Source organism: Sylvia atricapilla, chromosome 8 (assembly GCF_009819655.1).
Source record: "Sylvia atricapilla isolate bSylAtr1 chromosome 8, bSylAtr1.pri, whole genome shotgun sequence".
In the NCBI taxonomy this organism is placed as follows: Eukaryota; Metazoa; Chordata; class Aves; order Passeriformes; family Sylviidae; genus Sylvia; species Sylvia atricapilla.
In genome coordinates, this window is record NC_089147.1 from 2919578 (window position 1) to 2938964 (window position 19387).

The 19387-nt window shown below is 44.7% G+C and overlaps 1 protein-coding gene across 1 annotated transcript in view; it reads left to right on the forward strand.

The window, feature by feature from the left end:
- Positions 1–3534: 3534 nt before the first annotated feature.
- Positions 3535–19387, forward strand: part of ADAM12 (ADAM metallopeptidase domain 12) — a 160331-nt gene continuing 144478 nt past the window's right edge. Inside the window, exons 1-2 of the mRNA XM_066324428.1 lie at positions 3535–3553; positions 3806–3939. Coding sequence (XP_066180525.1) covers positions 3535–3553; positions 3806–3939 — 153 coding nt within the window. The remainder of the gene's footprint in view (positions 3554–3805; positions 3940–19387) is intronic.

Consider the following 19387-nt stretch of genomic DNA (forward strand, 5'->3'; position numbering starts at 1 on the left):
GTAACATCTACTCATCTCACTGTTTGTACAAAGTAGCTTTTATATTACTGGGGGAGGAAAAAAAAAAAGAATAAAGGGCTCTGCATCAGCTTGTGGGCTGCTTGTGGATCAAAAGCATTACCTTCAGTGCAGGCTGAAAATAGAAAACAGACACAACTGGGAAGTTTTACATGTGAAAAAGTGGGAGATGAGCTTACGTCAGGAGGAGCTGGACAGGATTTCACTGAAATGGAAAATAAGTAGGTGAGTAAGTAGGTGCATGTGACACAAAAGATAGGAAACCTGGGTCTAATATAACTTTCTGGTCTTGCAGATGGCCTGATTTTCTTCTCCTCTCCCGACGCATTGCCGAAATTTCAATTCTCTGATTTCAATTATTACCCTATTTATACTGCTGTAGTACCGAGAGTCCCTGTAGAGAAGAGGCCTCATTATTAATGGAACACAAACAACTCTTAATGGTTCAGCTTCAAAGAAATCCTCCCGAAAATGGGGAAGGGAGATGGGAGAGTGGCAGAGAGGAAATACCAGCGCGTCTGAGCACGTGAGGAACTGCAGCTCTGGGAGCTGGGGGATGTGTTTGGGGTGATGGAAACCCTTCCCCAGCACAGAGCTCCTGGTGCCCCCGGGATGCTCCTTGGGAGGGTTTGTGCTCAGAGATGGGCTCCCAGGGATGTCTTGGGAAGGCTGAGCTGAATCAGAGACTGCACAGAGCTGGAGAATAAATTAGATATTTATTAGAAGGCCTTTAAAGATCCACCTTGGGCAGGACAAGAGCCTGGCCAGGGCTACATCCAGAGTGGGCCCAAAATGGTCACAAAATGGACAAATGGTCACAAGGTCTTATATTTTTATAAGTTTTGGTCCATTTGCACATTGGAGTTGAATTGTCCCACTCCAGCTCCAGGCTGTGAGGTCCCATCCTTCTTGTCCCTCCCTCCAGCCCACCCTTGGTTGTGCTTTGGGGCTGAAAGTTGTCCTTGGTGTGCAGCAGGAGAAGGATTTGTTTTGTGTCCCTGCTGTGTGCAGAGCTGAGTGACACTGACTGTGAGCTCAGAGCTGAGCCCTGGGCACCACAGAACCTGGGATACAGCAAAGAGAGAACTTCAGGCATCACCAGAATCAGCAGGACGAAGCTGGGGATGTGTTTTGCTCAGGTGTTGTGGAAGGGAAGGAGTGAAGTGTCCCTGACTGGGATAAATTCCTCGGTGTCTCCAGCTGAGGTGAGGCTGTGTGGACTGAAGGCTCTCCAGGGCTGCCAGGAACTACCCAGCCTTTGTACCCACCTGCGTTTATCCCATTTTCCCCCAAATTTCCTGCACTATTCCTGCTTTATTTTTTTTGGCCTGACTCTCTCCTTGCATTTTTTGTGGGTTTTTTCCCTCCTGATGCAGAATAATCCTCTCCCCGTGTCTGTGTCCCATTGTCTTTCAGCTCTCTCCTACCCAAGATGAGTGTGGGTTGCTCTTCCCTGGCTCTGATCCCTTATTTTCTGCCCCATGTTCTTCAAAGCTTTACAGTCAGGCTGCAGAAACATACTCAAAGGATTTACCTATCTATCTGCCCCATACCTTTTTTTTTTTTTTTTTTTTTTTTTAATTTAAAGACTGGCTTATAGTTTATTTATCATCTCTACAGGTTTCTTTATTTTGCAGCCTTTCACAAATATACCCAGTCCATAAATACCATGAAATTCCGTGAGAAAAACATTATTTGATACACAAAAGACACAGTGCGATATAAGCACAGTCCAGAGGGCAGCTGGGAGTTAAGCAAGTGCACAATCCATGTGCCCAAATTCTCTCCAGGATGAGGCCCAAAATTGGGCTGCAGTGCTTCCTCTGCCTTCCGCAGGAAGCTGTGATTTTTTTATCACACCCAATAATTTAAATAAAAACATTCAGATAAGCAGCCAAGTATCTGGCTCAGGGAGAGCAACTAGACAGAAACTGATCTCGTGTTTTTTAAATGCTGTGGCTTCAGAAGGGTTTGCAAAGCCTGAAGCTTGTCTGCTTTGTTTCCCCCCCAAATAAATTATCTTTTCCAATAAAGCTGTAAGGGCTGCCTATAAACCTGTCTTGATATCTGTCTCCAGACCATCAACACTTCTGCACAATGAGCCTTTTCAGCAGATAAATAAGCACGTGTGGAAGATGAAATTTGCTCATTGTAACCTTGCTTTGCCATGCTCCACCAGCATCACTTCATTGGGATGGAAGAGACGTGGGAGTGGCAGGACTGAGCTACACTTTGTGTGGATTTTTCCTCCTTTTCCTCCGTTGGATTTTTATAGCTGCTGCGCTTCCAGACCAGGCTGTCTGTTTAGGGAATAACACATCTGGGCACAAATGCTGATCCCCTCCCTTTTCTCTGCTGGTCTGGGTGTTGCTGTGAAGCTCATGTTTTGCAGAATGAGCAGGAAAGGCACAAGGAGGAGAATCGGAGAGACTTTGATGTTTCCTGGTATCTCCACAGCAGCCCCATGGAGTCAGACTGCGTGGAAGCCGTGCAGACAATGCAGCCAGGGGAGGATAAAGATCCCTCCAAGGGGTTCTGAAAACTTACATGTCATGACACTTTCAGAATGCAAATCCCACAAAATACTGGAAGGGGCCTGAGTCATTTAATTGGTGGGGTTGTGATTGCTGTAGTGAGCCAAGGAGAAAGGAGAGCGGCGCTAGAGCTGAACTCTCCTCATTTTGCTGAGATGTGCTTCATCAAATCCTGTTCTGAGCAGGGAGCTTCCAGCCTGATAATGACAATAAAGGCTTGGAGGTTCTGTCTGGAGGCTGATGAGATGTGTCTCATGTGCCAGGGGACAGCCAAATCTTGGGCCAGGTTTGGCTCATCTCTCCAAGGGCCGAGGCTGTGTCCTGCCAGCCCTCTGTCACCTGGGCTGCATTAAAGGGTGCAAGAACTCAGTAGAACAAACTACTTTCCTCTCTCTGATAGATTTTATCTTCTTCTCTTGTGAGTTGGGGTTTTTTGAGGGGTTTTTTGGGGTTTTTTAGGTAAAGCGTTGTACTTTTAAAAGCACATTGAAAACCACCAGCCTTCATTTCTGCTCACATTGGCTAAGCCGTAATGACAGCACAGATGTCTTTAAGCTAATTCTAACAGCGAGTAAATGGGGGTAATTCTGCTCAGAGCCTGACTCTTCATCCTCTGGGAGCATTAGGTGAGCACAGAGAGTGTGGCAAACCCCAGTGGAGTTGTGACTGTGCTGTGGCACCTGGGAGCCATCCCTGTCTTCTCTTGGATTTATTCTCAGTTCTTTTTCCAGCCCTTGTCCCGTGATATTGGTTTTAGGGCTCTGCCTTGACAGGCACAATGCCATTAATACGCTTAGGGAGAGGAAAAACACTTGATAAATGCTGCATGCAAACAGCTTTTTGACCTGGTGGTATGAATTGAAGTCATTTGCCTGTGTAGAAGTAGAATGTTATTTCAATGAGAGTTTATATTTATATTCTCTTTCTCTTCCAGACTTTTTTTTTTTTTTTTCCCCACTAATGAGCCTGTGCATCCTCCACGATGATTTCCTTGCATCCTGGTATCTCTACTCTTAATGTGCAGATTTTTGTCTTCTGCTGCCACCACCAAATCCCCCTCCAATGTCCCCCCAGCCCCAGCTCTCTCTGAAATTTCTGCAGGTTTTGACATCACGAGCCCACGGTGGTTTTGTGTTTAATCCTTTTCCTGAATGATTTCCTTTTCAAACATGCTGCCAAATCCCTTAAATACCAAGGCTCACCTCGTCAGATGCTCTTCCCAGCTAACCTGAAGTGTTTCTCCCTGTCCTTAGGTGAGGATGTGGACAGCAGAGTGGAGTCCCCGAGGCTGCAGATGTCAGAGGACCCGTCCAAAGCTTATGAGATAACAATTCCCTTCCTTCTGAATGGAGAGCAGTGGAGACCACTGAATGGCATTTATTCAGAGGTTAGTCTTCATTTTGCCTATTTGTTTACGCTGAGATGTGTACCAATTCAAAGTCTGCAGGGAGAATTCAGTGCACTTCCATCCTACAGGTTGTAAGAGTGTTTTTATATTGTTGTTGCCACATACCTAAAATCGGTGCTTATTTAATTTAGGAATTGGATAAGGCTTTTGGTTGAAATTAATACCCTTTTCTTGCAGAGGTGCATTCTTCTTTCTGATGGCAGAAATGAAAGCTTAAAGTGAAATAATCATCATTTCATTGCTTAAAATTGTATCATGCAAAGCCAAAACTGAGGGTGGGGGGCAAGCGCAGCAAACAGGTTTGTTTGAGTAAATACACTCTGACAGCAAGAAATTTAGGGAGCAGTGTAAATAATGTTGCTGTGCTGGCTGCAGCCTGAGGCATTATCTGGACTTAATTATCCCAGGGGAGATCCCAAATCCCGGAATTCCCAAATTCCATCCCCAGGCCCTGATAAGCTTTCCTCCTTTTTTCCTCTCAGACATTTGTGAACAATCTAGGGAGCTGCTTTTAGGGAAAAAAAAATAAAAAACCCCCCAAAACCCCCAAAAAACAAAAAAACAAAAACAAAACAAAAAAACCCACACCACAAAACAAACACCTGGCTTTTGTCTCCTCCTTGAAGTATGAAGACAGTTTGTTGTTTATTATCACCAAATATATCAGGGGAGATCTCTTACCCAACCTTTTAACTCGGGTCCAGTTTGATTCCAGTTCACTTTTTATGTCATTCTTTTAATTATCTGAATGAGGAGGGGGTGAAAGTGAAATTTCTACATAGTTAAAAAAAAAAAAAAAAGAAAAAAAAAAAAAAAAAAAAAAAAAAAAAAAAAAAAAAAAAAAAAAGAGGGCAGGGGAAAAAAACCCCAATCAAAACCGCACAAAAACAATGCAAAAAGCCAATTAAAAGCAGCTTTTCTTGCTGGATTGGGGAAGTTTTCCATGGGGAAATCCTGCCTGACTGCTGCCACTGTCTGCAGGACACGGCTTTGGGTCACGCTGAGGATTGACACAAGTAGGTGTGAAAAGACATTTCCAAACAGGGACTTTCAAAATAAGCTTGGCTGGATGAATTTTTTTTTTTTTCCTCCTTTTCCTCTGTCCCTTCCTAAATAGGAAAGAAGGGCCAGGTTCTGAATCTGTGCAGCGACGAAAGGGATATCGGAGTGGGTGTGGAAGGGCTTATCTTGGAGAGATAACACAGATGGCTTGGTCCTAGATGTATGTGCAACTCTATTTTTAGAGCATTTAATTAGAAACAGGCATTCCCCATAGAGAGAGAGGCCTTTTAGCTACTCACTGGAGCTCTCCGAGAGAGTTACAACCGGGTATCTTTCTGTGAGTAATGATAATGTGATTTATATCGTTAATTTGTTTCCCAGAATGACTTTCAGTTTAAGATGAACACTAGAAAAGATTTGTGGCTTGGTAGAAAGATCCACGTGCTGTATCAGCACTTTTTTTTTTTTTTTTTTCTTTCCCCTCCCCTTTGAATACTTCTTTTCCATGGAAACTTATAAATTAAATACACAAAAGTGCACATCGGGCTGTGGGAAGAGCCTCAGTGGTAGAGGAGAAGAGTAATGAATAGCTTGTCACATAAATATTGATCAAAAGCACCCAAGTTAAATACTGCTGTATTTGATGGCTAAATGGGATCTATTGTTCTTCAACTCATTTCAAAGTGTTCCTCTGTTTTATTTTAATCGCATATGAAGTCAAAGAAAGTACGTACTGGTAAGAGGGGAATGGTATTGCAATAGGATATATGGTAAAATAAATAATGGAGTGGCTATAAAAATGCCAAGGGATTAAAGTTACTTGTGTACAGATAATTGCCTGGCAATGATGGCCCCATTCCCCAATCCTTTAACTGTAAATACTCCTGCTTAACAATTAGTCCCTGGGAAAGCACACTCATCATTTAGTGCAGCCTTCTCTCCCATCTTGGAGATAAAACTGTCCTTTTATTTACCCCAGGAGTCGCGGCGGTATCTGGTGGAATCTCTCACTTGGAATCTGTCAGGAATGATTATTAAGATAATGACTTTCTCGTTGAGGGCCCACTGCACTGTGCGAAAAATGTGAGATAATTCACACCGTCTAATGGCACAAACACACAGAACTGCTCAGCAGCAGTGAGAAAATTCCTTTTACTGAGGGGAAAAAAAAAGAAAACTTGCTTAGCTCTGACCAGATTTTACTTTAATACTCTTGGGATGTGCTTTTTCAAGGACATCTCATGATTCAGGTGCTTCCTGTGAAAGTTGAACTGAGTGAGGCAAACCCCAGTTTTAAATTCAGACATGTAATTAAATTACATTTAGAGAATTTGGGGTGTCCTAAGTGTAGATTAAGTGTTTTGTGTCCGGAGAAAACTGATAATTTACTGGGCAGATCAATTTTTCTCTTCACCTTCCCCAACTCAGGTCAAAGCTCTGTGACACCAAGGTCAGGATTTCACTGTGGCATCATTCCAGAAATGTTGATTAATTTTTTTTCCCTGTTTAAAAGATGCCTGATTCCAACACTTTTTGTAGAATCGTGGAATCCTTTAGACTGGAAAATATCTCCAAGGTCATGGAGTCCAACCTCTGGGCCCCACCTGATCGATTAAAGCACAGCACTGAGTGCCACATCCAGTCGTTTCTTTCAGACTTCCAGGGATGGAGACTCCAAAACTGCCCTGGGCAAGTTTGATCCAATTCTTATCGATTCTTTCAGTGAAAAGTTTTTTTCCTGATATCCAACCTGAGCACAACCTGGGCCCTTTTCCCCTTGTCCTATCAGCATCCTGGAGAGGGAAGAACATTTTAAAAATAAATTATAGATATTTAAGAGAAGCTTTTATGGAAATACCTCAATGTTTTTACAACTGTGTGATGCTGTTTGTTTAGTTGGGGTTGTTAACATTTCTCCTGGCATCTTTTCTTTTCTTTTTTTTTTTTTCCAGTTCAGAAAACGTATCATTTTCAGTGGGAATATTTTACTGGTACCTAGTTAAATTCTTTTATTAACTGAATAAAAACCCTATATTTTATAATATATAATATATACTATAAAATACTATTCAGCTATAATATTCAGCTGCCAATCCTGAGCAGGCTGCCCAGATGAGTGGCTGCTATTTTGAGTGCCCAGTTGCTGCTGCTGCTGGGGGGAAAAAATGCTGCATTTGCGTCCGTGTGGCAGCAGGATCAGGCCCCTGAAGGGTTGTGCAGCATCACCCTGTGCTCCAAACAATAGCTGCCCCTATTCCCTGCAGATGTGATTTCCTCCTTGCCTGAAATTCTGTGTGCATTGCAGCATGTGTTGATAGGTCATTATACATTAGAGCTCCAGTTGTCCTTCCACTTCTCTTCTTTCATTTGCTCAGCGCTTTGGGCTCTGTGCTGATTGCCACCCCCCACCTCGGCGCTTGCTTTAAACACACGGGGCTTGGGTTCTGTGTTTCTTAGATATTTCCGAGGTTTGAACGAGATAGTTTCATTTTATATTATTGAAGTGCTGCAAAAAAGCTTCTTTTCTCTCCCACCACCACATTTCCAGCTGAATATTTTTTCTTCCCAACTTGGCTCGCGGTTCCCAAATCAAGCCAAGTTTGATGAGAGTTTGGGTAAGTGATGTTTTAGTACACAGAACACTTTAGGGAAGAGATTGGTTGTTTTTTTTTTTGAAGACCATCTGTTTGGCTTCAGCTTTTATCCTCACACCCTGTTAGGGACACAGAGGGCTTGGTGTGTGCCAGATCCCTGCAGCACAGGAGCTCTGGGTCAGGTAATATCAGTGGTGTTATTCCGGAGCCTGCAGCACATCCCTCCTCTTGGGGAGACAAGAGCCAGGCAGGAAAGGTTTTCACACGGGCATTAAGGGGCTTTTGGCTCTGTTTTTATGCTTTAAAGGTCATCGCAGTGGGGAAATGCTGCCTGGCATTGAAAAAGCTGGAATGCTGGGGACGATCCCAGGGTGGCACTGCCCTGGGCTGACACTGGTGTTCCCAGGGGGACAGGATTAGTGGAGCTGCCTTTGGACCCAGGGTTTGGTCCAGGTTGTAAAAGGTATGAAGTTCTCGAGAAATGGGAAGTATTTAGTGAGGGTTTGATGTGTGCAGCTCAACACACAGAGCTCAGGGTGCGGCAGCAGTCACTCAGCTCTGGGGTTTACTCTGTAGGACCTGGAATGCCATTGCTGGCACCTGCAAGGACTCAAAGAGAATCACGACCAAGTGCTTTGAAAGATTGAATCCTGTCAATTTTCTAAAAGCCCATGGGCAAAGTTAGGTGCAGCTTTCCTTACTGGGGGATATTTTGCACGTTTTGATGTGTTTGGCTCTTCTGTTGTAATCCTGACCTCTGTACCTGTCCAGGTGCAATATTAACCTGTGTGTGCTCCAGTCAGGATGCAGCTGCCATTCATAAAACAAATGGGAATGCAGCTGAACCTGGGCAGGTATTTGAGGACCTGCAGCCTGGAGCTGGTTCCTAAAAATCCGTGTGAGAAGCTGGAAAGCTCCAAGATGCTTGAACTCAATTTGAGTTTGCAAGTTGCCAGCCCAGATTGCTTTCAAATGATGGAATTTCAAACAGGGAATTTGAGTTTTGATGGTAAATTTGGGGGAATGTGTAAATCAGTGAGCAAGTTTTGCTGTGTGACTTCTTTAAAATAATCAGCTGTGGGAAAGGAGCAGCACACAACTGACCTGTCACTGGGTCCTTAATCCACCTGGATCACACTGTGAGCCTCACGGGACTCTTAAAATACTGTCACTGGCCTCAATATATAAGAATAGATTGGAAAATCCACCTCTCCCCCAGCTTACAGAGAGTGAGACCTCTTGTCCTGTGGCTTTTTTGTGATTTGGGTTGTGTTGGAGTCACAGACAAATAGAGGGAAAAAAAAGGTGCCCGTGGTGGGCAGAGAGGATGGGAAGATCTGCAGGACATTTCCAGCTCTCACTCCAACACCAGGGAATTCTAAATCCAAACAAATCAGAAATTCTTCTCCCCTCTGGGGAGGGGGCAGTGGATTCAGGGAACAGTAACACTGCTTTGCCAAGCTGGAGTTTTCAAGGCCAGATTCTGAGCTCGTGTGAATCCGTTTCCTTCCTTTGCCCGGGCTGGAATAAATCAGGCTTGCAAATTGAAATCTTAAAGAAGGGCTTTAAAAAAGAAAAAAAAAAAAGGAGAAAGAAAGATGAGAAGGCAGAGTTCCTTTTTTTTGTAGCAACACTTTTTTTTCTTTCCTGGTGTTATGTTATGCTTTGAATATAAACTCTAGCAATGAAATGCGAAGATAAAGATGAAAGCCAGCTATAAAATATATATTTAGACCATATTTCTTCTGGTTTTTTTTAAGTGTACACTTGTCACAGCTCTAAGACTGTGCCTGTGAAGTGGCAGAGGATTACCATTTCCTGCTGCTTAGCATGCACTGCATCTCCCTTTGCTCCTGGAGCAGCTTTTGCATCCCTGCCTGCCCCATCCCGAAATATTGTGCCATGGGTTGTGTTCAGGAGCAGACATCAGAATCTTGATTATTTGTGTGGAATTCTGGGCACTGATGAGGTGCATCTCAGTGTGAAATTCTCTGCTATCTGTAAAAGTATCATCAGCTCTGACAGTTGTTGGTTATCTTTACAAATCTCCAGATTTATCGTATCTATTGGGTGTTGCGCTGATGCTTTTCACCTTTTTGCAATTTTTTATGCCTTTGCTCTAAGGCCCTAGTTCAACACCTACTACAATAGGGATTCTTTTTTTTTTTTTTTTGTCATTGAGACAAAATACCATTGGCAGGAAGAGGAAATAACTTAAAATTTGTTTAAAAGCCACCATAATAATGCTGGAGAGTCAAGAACACACCGGGAGCTGCAAACTGGCAGAAGGGGCAAAGAGAGCTATGGCAGGGTCTTATCTGGAGTTTGGTCTCCACACCAGTTTCAGTTTTATTGTGAACTTCTTGGGGCATCACAGAGACTCACAGAATGGTTTGGATTGGAAAGGATCCTGAAGTTTGTCTCATTCCTCCCCCTGCCATGGGACACCTCCCACTATCCCAGGGTGTTCCCAATGTCCAGCCTGGCCTTGGGCACTGCCAGAGATCCAGGGGCAGGGATCCAGGGCACTCTGGGCACCCTGTGCCAGCCCTGCCCACCCTGCCAGGGCAGGTCTCTGTGCTGGTTCCCATCTCCCCTCTCTGCTGCACCTCTCACAGGGTTTGATGCACAGCCGAGGGGCTCACTCTCTCAGATCATTAATTTAGAGCTCAGTGTTTTCAAGAGCAAACCCATTCAAGTTTATTTCATAACTGGCATAGCCTTCGTGCAAGTGATAATTGTTTATATTCCCTTCAACTGAGCCTCCTGCTGTTCCTTTTCATTTGAAATAATTACCAAAGTTTAGACTTCCAGACAATTGTATTAAGGGGAATCATACAGCGCTGCTTAAACAAGGCTTTGAAGGCTGAGAGGACAGCTTTCATAGCTCTTTTACATGGTTGTTTTACATATCTTGAGAGAGAGAGGCATAAGCAGAATTTATAGTGCTCTCCATATTTTTTATGACTCATGAGCATCGAGTCTGAGAGGCAGAGCTGTGCTCTCTGCACAGGCTGTGTCATCAGCTGGGAATGCAGCTTGGCACAGGCAGAGGAACGGCACTAATCCTCCACAACCTTCCCTGGGAGATCCTCTCCTCGAGCCTTTAATTAATAACCTGGAAGTCATTAATTTAATAGCCTGGTAAACAATCTGATCGTTCTTTTGCTTTTCCTTGTACCCGTACTCCTGCCCTGTAGGGCCACTCTGAGGAGTAATTAGTGCAGATATGCTCTGTTAGTTAGCAACTCTCCTGTGTTTGTTGAATTTGGAAGCAGCCTGAGTTTTGCGTGGACACACGACGAGGGAAGGGAGCGTGGCACCTCCTCTGGCAGTCAGGGGATTTCTGTGTCACCTCAAAGCCACCCCTGTCACCTCACCTCCTCCAGGAGGAGGAGAACATGTTCCCTTCCTCCCCTCCAGCCTCCTTTAACCCACTGATCCATCTGATCATTTAATTCATGGCGTTTTTAAAGACATGTCTGGGGAGGTGTGTCCTGGTTCCAGGGACTTGCTGGAGCTCACACAGCAACTCCAGGGCTGAGAAATTCCTGGAGCTGGGACCACCAATAAAAAAAACAACTTTCTGTTGGTGATGGAGTGGGGAAAAAATTCTTTTCTCTGTGTGCACTGAATCCGTGCCCTGGTTCCAGCTAAGATACACGAGGATTCATTTCCTGCCTGAGTCGCTTGGGCATCCTGGGAAGTGTTAAACAACTGGGATTCATCCCAGGAAAGAATCCATTTCATTTTCAGCCGAAGCGATGCAGCGTGTTGGGTTTGCAGAGCTCAGTGTGAGCGTTTGTGCTCAGCTCTCGTTGGAAGGGCCTGGGGTTTTTTCAGGGAGCAGAAAAATGGAAAGCTTGGTGTGAAGAGCCCAGCAGACACCTCCTGCTGCCCTTCCACGGGGTGAAATTCCCGCTCTGGAGCTGGTGTCACGCTGAGCTGCTGGAGGAATTCTGTCATACTTGGCCAGGGGAGATCAGCAGTGATATCATGGTGGGGAGCTCTGCCTCCCAGTACCAGCCCTCGTGGCCAGGGGCTCTGCAGAGGGTTTGGTTGGGACCCACCAGCTATGAGGTAGTGTCTCAGAGCCCCAGCAATCCTTCAAAAGATGATGGGGCTGAAGCAATCCACTTTAACTTCAGTTTTCAGGCTGGTATTAAAAAAAAAAAAAAAAAGGGCAACAAACCAAAAAAACCCCACAAACAAACAGATTGTGCTTTCTGCAGTAAAATGGTGGGGGAGAAATATTTTGATTTTAATGATGCAGTTCACGTTAGCAACCCTTTAATGTGGGATTAAAATCTAAACCTAAGTTCCTGCCTTATGCTGGGTTTGTAAAGTGCTTGTACTGAGGCATTTTCATATTGAATTAATTTAGCTTATACTTGGCTATTTCACGTCTCTTGCAACAGATCTTGAGAGTGTAAGGTATGAATTTCGGTGTTGGATTAGAAGAATGCTTCTCTTTCCAGCTCTGGGCATGTGATCTTTCTTTTTTTTTTTTTTTTTTTTTTTTTTTTTTTTTTTTTTTTTTTTTTTTTTTTCTTTCTAAAGGCAGGAGGAGAATCTCCCTTGTTCTTAATTCCTGTTGTGAGTGCCTTGGGTCAGACTGAACCCTAGACTAGAGCAGGTTCTCTCCCAGCAAACAGCCCTGGTGCCTGCAATGTGCAGCTCCTGCAAGGAGTCCTTTGTGGACTTGTAACTGCAGCAAAACTTGGGGCTTTTCCAAGCACTGAACTCCTCTGAGCAGGGGAAACCACCAGCTGCTGACATATTTTGTGATGAAGACCCTTATTTCAGAAAGCCACGGAAAATTGAGTTGTTCTCAGTGCATATTTTAGGGGTGAAGAAGTAAATTGAGCTGGTCAATCCACTGAGCCTTACAGCTAACAAGCCCGGTGCCTTTGTTGTTGAATCATAATTCTATTTCAATATGATTTACTCAAGCCCCAGTTGATTTGCCTCTTCTATAGGAATATTTCTCGTTTTTCAGAATTGTAATGAGGAGTCATAGAGGTTATATGCAGTTTAAAGCCTGATAAAAAAAATAATTAGGATTGATAATAAGGCTTTTTAACATGCAGCAGGAATATCTTGACAATAAAAGGCTTTCAAGGTGTTGGTATTTTTTCTAGAAATCAAATGACTGCCAAAAAACTCCGCCAGCTGCTTTCAGAAAGCTTGTGTAGATGAGTTAAAAATTATCTGTATCATTTTGATATTGCAGCAGAAAGTTGTTCAGTTTCCATCTCGTGGAAACCGTGTGTCCCAGTTGTGTGGTGTCTTCCCTCAAGGACACAGTTCTAAAGCAAAATGGAGCTTTTGGAACCGAACGTCGCAATTTCCAGCCTGGTGGAAATGGTGGGGTGATGGAGCTTGGAGAGGCTGGGGGTGAAATAGCTGTGAGATACGTTTCCACTGAACGCTGTGTGTGTGCTGGGGCTGCTGCCAGAGCCTGCAGAGGTTTCCTGGACTTGATCAAGGGTGTGCTGGGGCTGTTTCTGCCCAGTGTCCCCATCCCTCTGCTGGTGACAACGGCATGGGGCTGTTTCTGCCCAGTGTCCCCATAACTCTGCTTGTGATCATGTGCTGGAGCTATTTCCAGCCAGTGTCCCCATCCCTCTCTGCAGGTGATGATGGTATGAAGCTATTTCTGACCAGTGCCACCATACCTCTGCAGGTGACAATGGCATGGGGCTGTTTCTGCCCAGTGTCACCAAAATGCTGCAGGTGACACTGCTGGGGCTATTTCTGCCCAGTGACCCTGTAAGTCTGCAGGTGTCAATGGCGTGGGGCTGTTTCTGCCCTATGCCACCATAACTCTGCTGGTTGACAATGGTATGGGGCTATTTCTGGCCAGTGTCCTCATAACTCTGCAGGTGACAATGTGCTGGGGCTGTTTCTGTCTGGGGTCCCCGTCCCTCTGCAGGTGACAATGGTATGGGGCTATTTCTGCCCAGTGTCCTCGTAACTCTACTGGTGACAATGGTTTGAAGATGTTTCTGCCCAGTGTCCCCATCCTCTGCAGTGACACTGTTGGGGCTGTGCCCAGTGTCCCCATCCCTGTGGAGGTGACACTGTTGGGGCTGTGCCCAGTGTCCCCATCCCTGTGCAGGTGACACTGCTGGGGCTGTGCCCAGTGTCCCCATCCCCTGCGGGTGACACTGCTGGGGCTGTGCCCAGTGTCCCCATCCCTGTGCAGGTGACACTGCTGGGGCTGTGCCCAGTGTCCCCATCCTCTGCAGTGACACTGCTGGGGCTGTTTGCCCAGTGTCCCCATCCTCTGCAGGTGACACTGCTGGGGCTGTGCCCAGTGTCCTCATCCTCTGCAGTGACACTGCTGGGGCTGTGCCCAGTGTCCCCATCCCTGTGCAGGTGACACTGCTGGGGCTGTGCCCTGTGTCCCCATCCCTGTGCAGGTGACACTGTTGGGGCTGTGCCCTGTGTCCCCATCCTCTGCAGGTGACACTGCTGGGGCTGTGCCCAGTGTCCTCATCCTCTGCAGTGACACTGCTGGGGCTGTGCCCAGTGTCCCCATCCTCTGCAGTGACACTGCTGGGGCTGTGCCCTGTGTCCCCATCCCTGTGCAGGTGACACTGCTGGGGCTGTGCCCAGTGTCCCCATCCCCTGCGGGTGACACTGCTGGGGCTGTGCCCAGTGTCCCCATCCCTGTGCAGGTGACACTGCTGGCGCTGTGCCCAGTGTCCCCATCCTCTGCAGGTGACACTGCTGGGGCTGTGCCCAGTGTCCTCATCCTCTGCAGTGACACTGCTGGGGCTGTGCCCAGTGTCCCCATCCCTGTGCAGGTGACACTGCTGGGGCTGTGCCCAGTGTCCCCATACTCTGCAGGTGACACTACCTGCTGTGAGGTGTGTTTGCTGTCACGGACACAGCAGCTGAACCTGCTCCTGGCTGTCACTGGGGCAGGGAGAGCTCCTGTCCCATTTCACTGCAGGATGTGTCAGGTCCCAGCCCTTCCATGCTCTGCCCAGGTCCCGGCTGTGGCTGTGTTGTTTCCTGGGAAGCTGCAGTCACGCTCAGGAAATGAGGAGCTCCTCAGTGCTGCCCTCGTTGCTCTGCCCCGTGTCTCCTGCCTTAGGAGCAGCTTTATTTGGCTTCTGCTGCGTGACCTTGTTCCCCCTTCCTCTTCTGGCCCTCTCCTCCACCAGGGTGGTTCCTTGGCAGGGTTCACCTCCTTGTTTGTTCCTTCTCTCTCCACTGACCACATCCTTTGAGGAGCATTCCCTGCATAAAAATGGTCTTTTCGGGGTGAACCTGCCAAGCCCTTCCCAGCCATCGTCGTCTGGAGCGATTCCTGGAATCACAGAATGGTTTGGGTTGGAATGGATCGTGAAGCTCATCTCATTCCACCCCCTGCCATGGCTGGGACACCTCCCACTATCCCAGGCTGTTCCAGCCTGGCCTTGAACTCTTCTGGGAATGGGGCAGCCACAGCTCTGCCTCCTCCTGAGGTGGCAGCATTTTGCATTCTGTATTCAAATGAAACCTATAAATAATTCTAATATTTACGAGAATTTTATTACCTGAGACAGCGGTAATATAATCAATGAGCACAGGGGCAAAGATCTTTTGCCAAAGCTGCTGCCTGGGAATGGGAGGGTCAGATCTTCTCTGAAATGCCAAATTTTTGTTGATTTAATTTTTTTTTTTTTTTTTGTGGATGTTATTTTCTGGCACGCTCCATCCCTGGGAGAGCTGGGCACGGCAGGCTCCTCTGGGCAGCAATCCTGGATGCAATCCCACTCTGGTGTCTTGCATTATTTACTTTAGCTTCACCCATTCCCTCCTGTCTGCCGTGAGGTACAGCCTGTCCTGGGACAGAAACGCTCCTGGCGAGGGGCAGGGAGACAAAAGATGTGAGAATTGGGACTGCCAAGAGCCTCCCTGCCCCAAAAAAGGGCCCTTGCCCTGGCAGGGGCTGAACCTGCCTTGCAAAGGAGGTTCTGGACATGGATCTGCTGCAGGAAAAGTCAACAAGAAGAATTTTATCCTCGAAGCAACTCCAAGCCTATTCCCGTGTTAGCATTGCCCACTCCCTCCAGGAGAACGAGTGGGATCCCTAAATTCAGTGTATCCAACAGAAACTGCCTCGCTCTTGGTTTCAACAGACAGAAACGTTGTTGAAACCAGACTTTTTTTGGCATTTACTGGCATTACTAAGAAAGAGTTGGCCAGGAGAGCTGGCAGGAGGAGATGAGTTGGAGAAGCTTTAAAGATATTTTTTTTTTCCCTATAAAATGAATATCCAGAAGCTGTGTAAATGTAATTTTTTTCAGTTTGAGAAGTGTATAGAAAGACAACATATACACATTCCTGACTGAAATACCACCTAAGCTGGCTGTGCCCTCCAAATTCTTTTCCCTCAATTAAAAAGATGGGAAAAAAAATTAAAAAAAAGAAGAAATGACAAAACAAAACAACACCTCAGGAAATCCCTAGAATGTTTATTCAGGAACAGAGCAGCCTGTTACAATCATTAGCTCGCAAAGGTATTTCTGCTATAGTCAGAGAGCAAAGTGAATTTTAACCTTTTATTGCCAAGAGATGTCATGTTTTTAGTGGAGGAGCTACTGAGGTGTGTGAATCCCCGTGAATGAGTGAGTGGCATCTGGAAAAACCCCAACCAAAGCCCCAAAGCACACCCTGCAGAGAGAAACTAAAATCAATTTCACTGCCCACAGTTAAACATAAAGCACTACATTTCATGCTTTATTGACTTCCTATTTATTACTTAATTTCGGGTTCTAAAAGGCTTCAGTTGAAACAAAAAGACACTTCAAAATATTTGACTCCCTTTTTCCTGAGGAGCTCGGTGTGGGATTGCCAGCTGCTGTGGGGTTTTGATTATAAAGGGGAAAAAAAGGGCTGGATTGGTTTAAAATGTGATCTGTGGGAGCCCTCTGGAGCAGAGAGGATCTTTCCCAGGAACCCCAGAGGAGGGAGGAAAGAAAGGAAAATGCAGCTCCAGGGAGACCCAGAGTCAGGAGCCTGGGAACACTGCTGGTCACAGGGGCAGATTTAGGAAATGGATGGAAACTCTTGGGATTCTTAAGATAGAAACGTGAATTATTTGCTTTGTGCCGTCAAACATCTCCTCTTTTATTGTCCTGTCCCTTCCCATCATCTATAAAACTGGGATAAAGTTTAACCCAGGCATCAATTTGACTTCTGTAACGGCCTTTTCCAGACTAAAAGTGTTAAAATTTGTATTCCTGCTCTGGCTGTGCGGCCTTTAGGAGCCGGGAATTTGCTGTTCTGGGGGAAAGAGGGATGTCTTGCACGTGTGGAAAAATCCCATATGTGTTGTTTGAACAAGGGAACGGATATTTTCAAGATTTTAGGTCTCAAGGAATGAAAGAGGAGGAGTGGTTGCAGTGCTGAGCGTGAGGATTGTCACTGTTGCAAACTCAGAGGCAATTTGAAAACATCTTGTAAATATTGTGAAGAGCATTAACTGGGATTTTTATAGGCTATGATGAGCCTATAACTCAGTCCAAGTTTAGACAGTCACCTTTCCTTGATGGAGATCAGCAGGGACATGCAAACACTTGAATTTAAGAAATATTTTTATTATTAATACTTTGGTCAATTATGTACCTCTGTCTTATATGTACGTTTTCACGTCTCTCAACCATGCAGTTTAATCACCAAGCACCAATTTATTTTCAGAATTGCATTTATCAATATTATCCCACTTGCATACATCTTCTATTAACCAATTTGAGAAGAAACCGCGACGTGTAGAATCGAAATCAGCTCTAATTTCAGAGTCTTGATGGAATTAGTATTTAGCATTTTCTATAAATCTGTGTGAGATGGAGACGACAATAGCTGGATTTGGGCAATTTCTTTTGCAGGAAGAACCGCACTGCTGAATTTTCCTGTCTTTGTATCAATGCAGTGGGTATATCTATCTATCTATCTATAAATATATGTGCATTTATATCTATATATATTGAGATCTCCATCTATACCTATACAGCTGCTCTGCTTCCAACCTTATCTCAGGATTCAGCTCCCAAAGCGGGTTTTGAATTTGTTTTTTGCAAAACTCTGCGAGGGAGAAGCAGCTTGAAGAAGGCTACAGCAAGATCTGGCATTGAAATCAAATCACCCAATGAAGCAGTGGAGAGGGAGGATGCACAGCATGGAGTGGAGCTCTTATCAGTGCTCTGCTTTTCTAGGACGGGTTATTAGGGAGGAATTTCATTTAGGAGCAGAGGCTTTATCAGCGTGTCCTTGTGATGGACTCACCAACGCCATAAACTTCATATATGGAGATGGAGTTGTTCTAATTTTAGGAGAAGGCATTGAAGGGCAGGAAAAAAAACAACACATAATGTAAAAGAAATAAAGGCTATTCCAAGTGTGGGTATTATCTGTGCCATCACTGCACAGCTTCAAATTGCAGGAGGATCAGCTGCTGCAGATATTTTGGCTGATGTGGGTGAAATCAGTGTCTTCTGGAGCTCCCCATTATTGTGTAAAATATTTCCTATAATTCAATTACTTTGAGGCAGGTAACAAAGGGAGTCAAAAAAAAAAAAGAAAAAAAGGCATTTGAAAATTCTTCACAGCCTTATTTATTAAACAATTTAGACAGAGAGTCCACTCTCTATTTGAAAGCTTCAAAGGCAACCTTGGCTTGTTTTTTCAGCTAAATCTTTATCTTTCTCAGTGAAAGAAAAATCAATACAACCCTGGTAACACAAAGCTGTGTCTTACCAAGGTATATTCCTTAAGCTCAGTTTGAATTCTGACACCATCTGAATTTGGCCATCACGCTCAAGCCAAATTATTTGGAAATACCAATATGTGCTTGGTTTTTTCAGCAGCCACCATGTCATTTTGCAATTTCGTCTTCTAAAATTCTATATTATTTTATTAATACACATTCTATAATATAGATATATAATTATTTAATTTAATATGTAAAACATCTATTACATCTAAAATATGTTGTATAAAATATAATATTATTTAATTAAATCTATAAAATATATGTTGTATATTAATTATATATAAAATAGATCGTGTATTTTTATATTGTATAATTAATATATAAAATATATATTTATATAAAATTATATATATATACACACATATAAAATATATTATTTTTGTAGTATATATAAATATTTCCTTGCACTGGGAGTTTTCAAAAGTTCCTCATGAAACCACGGTGAAGTTGTTCTGGTGCTCTGTCCTTTTTGGTGTGCTGCCTGGCACCTGATCTGGTGAGACATTTACTCAGCATAAAATGAAGTCGTAGCGATTTATTGCTGTCTTTTTCCGTCCCACAGAACCATTCCTCTGCATCCCTCGGAATGCACAGATTTGCTCCTTCAATTTTAGGGAGCTCGTTTATGGATGCAATGTCACCGTCGCAGCCTTGCTGCAGGGAGAGGAAATAACTCGTATTTAGCCTCAGGGAAAGTTTGTGTCTTCAAGGTGCTCTTATCTGTGAATTTTGATTTGCAAACGACAATTTGATGGAGTTGTTTGGGGAGGGCGGGGGGAGTGCAGCTGCTGGAACTCCTTTATCAAATGCATCGTGAAATTTAAGTTTATTTTGAAACGTCCTCGGTGTAAAAACGAGCGTTTGTGCTCAGAGGGGAATAATGCAGCGTCTCTCAGCTCAGGAATCCCTTGGGATGAGTGCACACAGGGCATCTCTGCCCTTCCTAATCCTTCCCCTAAGTGTAACCGATTTATTCAATCCTCACATGTTATTTTCTTGTGCCCCTCGAGGAGCCGTCCGAGTTCCTCTCTGAAATTGTTCCATCTTCTGGTGATCAAGGCTT